At 36.0% G+C, this 2266-nt stretch overlaps 1 protein-coding gene across 1 annotated transcript; it reads right to left on the reverse strand.

Moving 5' to 3' along the window:
• Positions 1-1112: 1112 nt before the first annotated feature.
• LOC141719078 (uncharacterized) lies at positions 1113-2054 on the reverse strand. The gene has a single exon (XM_074521458.1). It carries the CDS (start codon positions 2052-2054, stop codon positions 1113-1115), a length of 942 nt encoding a protein of 313 aa, XP_074377559.1.
• Between the last annotated feature and the right edge of the window lie 212 nt (positions 2055-2266).

The raw sequence follows: 2266 nt of genomic DNA on the forward strand, positions 1-2266 counted from the left end.
TTTGATTTCTATTATTCTTTCATTGCGCACTACTGCATATCAAATACAGTTATATACTAAGTAAGAACATTCTTAAAATCAGAAAAAGTAGTCAGAATTACATTCAACCCCCCTTCTGTAATTCTTGTTGCATTGTTTGGGAATAACAGCTTTATTGCCGGCCCAAAACGGGCATAATTAATGCGACAATAATTATACAACCAGGGTTTATTTTACTCGCTATCAGATACTATAATGATTTAGTCATCAATTACGACTCTAATACCATAAAGAACTGGAAGATTATAAAGGTTAATTTGTAGCATTTCTGTATTGATAAGTTTTACAGTTGAAAGATTATGGTCGAGGTGTATTTTTAGCATGATATTTTGCAAAAAATTACAGATAAATATATCAGCAGCGACACACATATTCAAACCACATTTAGGTTCTAATGTATAAGCAAGTCTGATACATTTAGAGTAATAACCTTCCCCTGAAGATGAAACATTATAGTCCCTCCATTCCACAAACTGTATAAAATATGTGGTTGTTTGTTTAATTAAGGAATTTGATTTCAGTTTCAGCGAGTTCCCAATTGACGGTAGTATGTTCTCGAACATACGATTGTTCTAGTCAGGGATGGTCACACTGCATTCTTATTGATCTTTTACTCTTGTATCCAATGTAGTTATAGCACACTATCCTTTAGTAAGATATTATAAGTCATGTGACATGCTATTGACATATAAGAAAAGCTTTCTTTATTCGGCCTTCGGGGAAAATGTTTAGCAATGGCGTTAGACTGTTAGTAAATCATGTGAAAATGAGGTTACATGAGGGGGTACATCACAGCCCCTAATGCCTACTTAGTACCTAATTAGTAAGAACCGACAAAATGATTGATTAATATAGGTGGTTTGCAAGCAGAATTCTACTTGCAACTAAAGAGTTGCTATAGTCGCATAGAATTAGTCAAAATATAATTATCCTGTTGTATCGTGCTCAATTGTAATATGATTGAGGCCTGAGCTTAACAACTGCAATCGAAAGAATACATATATGACATAAAACTGATCCTACACTAAGCAAAGACAATAATTAACAACAACAGGCTTGCAGAAAACAATCAGTTAAACTTGTTCCATCTGCACCTCATCTGGGTCAGACAGACGCTCATACGCTCCAAGATGGTTGGACATGGCAGGCTTATCGATAGTTTCATTATGATACGACTTGCAAACAAAGTAGATGATGGTTTGAAGAACCAACTGATAGAGAAATATTGGCACAAGTAGAACAAGACACGAGATTCCAACCAGAACCCTCTTCCATATTGCCCAACTATCTGCATACACAACAAAAACATAGAACATAAACTGTATCACCGCAACTAGGATACTTAACCCGATAAATATGGTCAAAGCCACCCAAAACTTTCCTTTGATTAGCTTCCTACTTTTATTCATTGCCTTGACTCCCCTAAAATCTTCTAAAACGGTGACAACAGCAGCCAGCTGCCACACAATAGTAAGATAAACAAACCCAATAATGTACATAAACAAGAAAATGAAGAAAAGGACTAAAGAAGCGGTTCCACCAATAGCTAAACAAAGATTCAGAGTAAGAACTGCGATAACAACGTAAGAGAAGGTGAATACATAAATGACAAAAAAAGTGATCATGAGGCGCTTCCAAACTCTGAGCACAACGCCCATGACTTTGTTAAAGGAAATGGTGCGATTTGAGTAGATGCAAGCTACAGAGTAAACCACAGCAGATGTAGAGAGGAGGGAAAAAATGACAAGGAAAGTATAGTAAGCAAGGTTGAAAATAATGTAGACAGGCAAATGATGAGTATGTTTGTATGTGTTTTGACCAAATATGTAGGATGGTTGTTTTGAGAATAGAATTTCGGAAATCAGCATTTCAGCTAGATAGATGAAGCATAGAGGGAGGATGAAAGCTAGAGTTATTTGATTAAAGATGTTTCTATGTGCAGCCATGACTTGGTGGCCTTTTCTGTAGATACCAAACACTCCAGCATATTTCATTTCTTCTTGAGCTCTTTCCATTTTCTTTTTGGTGATCCAAAGAATGTGCTTCTTTTTGTGTGTGTTTTTGTTTGTATATTTGAACCGTTTGTTCAACGAAAGAGGTGTTATTGGACATTCGTTGACTTGTAAACTTAGCTGGGTGGGTGTAAAACTATTATTAATTAAAGGCCGGGTCCATATACATGTTGCCACGTAAGTGATGTACCCACTAGTGTATTTGTTACTTCTAC

This window comes from Apium graveolens, chromosome 4 (assembly GCF_009905375.1).
Source record: "Apium graveolens cultivar Ventura chromosome 4, ASM990537v1, whole genome shotgun sequence".
NCBI lineage: Eukaryota > Viridiplantae > Streptophyta > Magnoliopsida > Apiales > Apiaceae > Apium > Apium graveolens.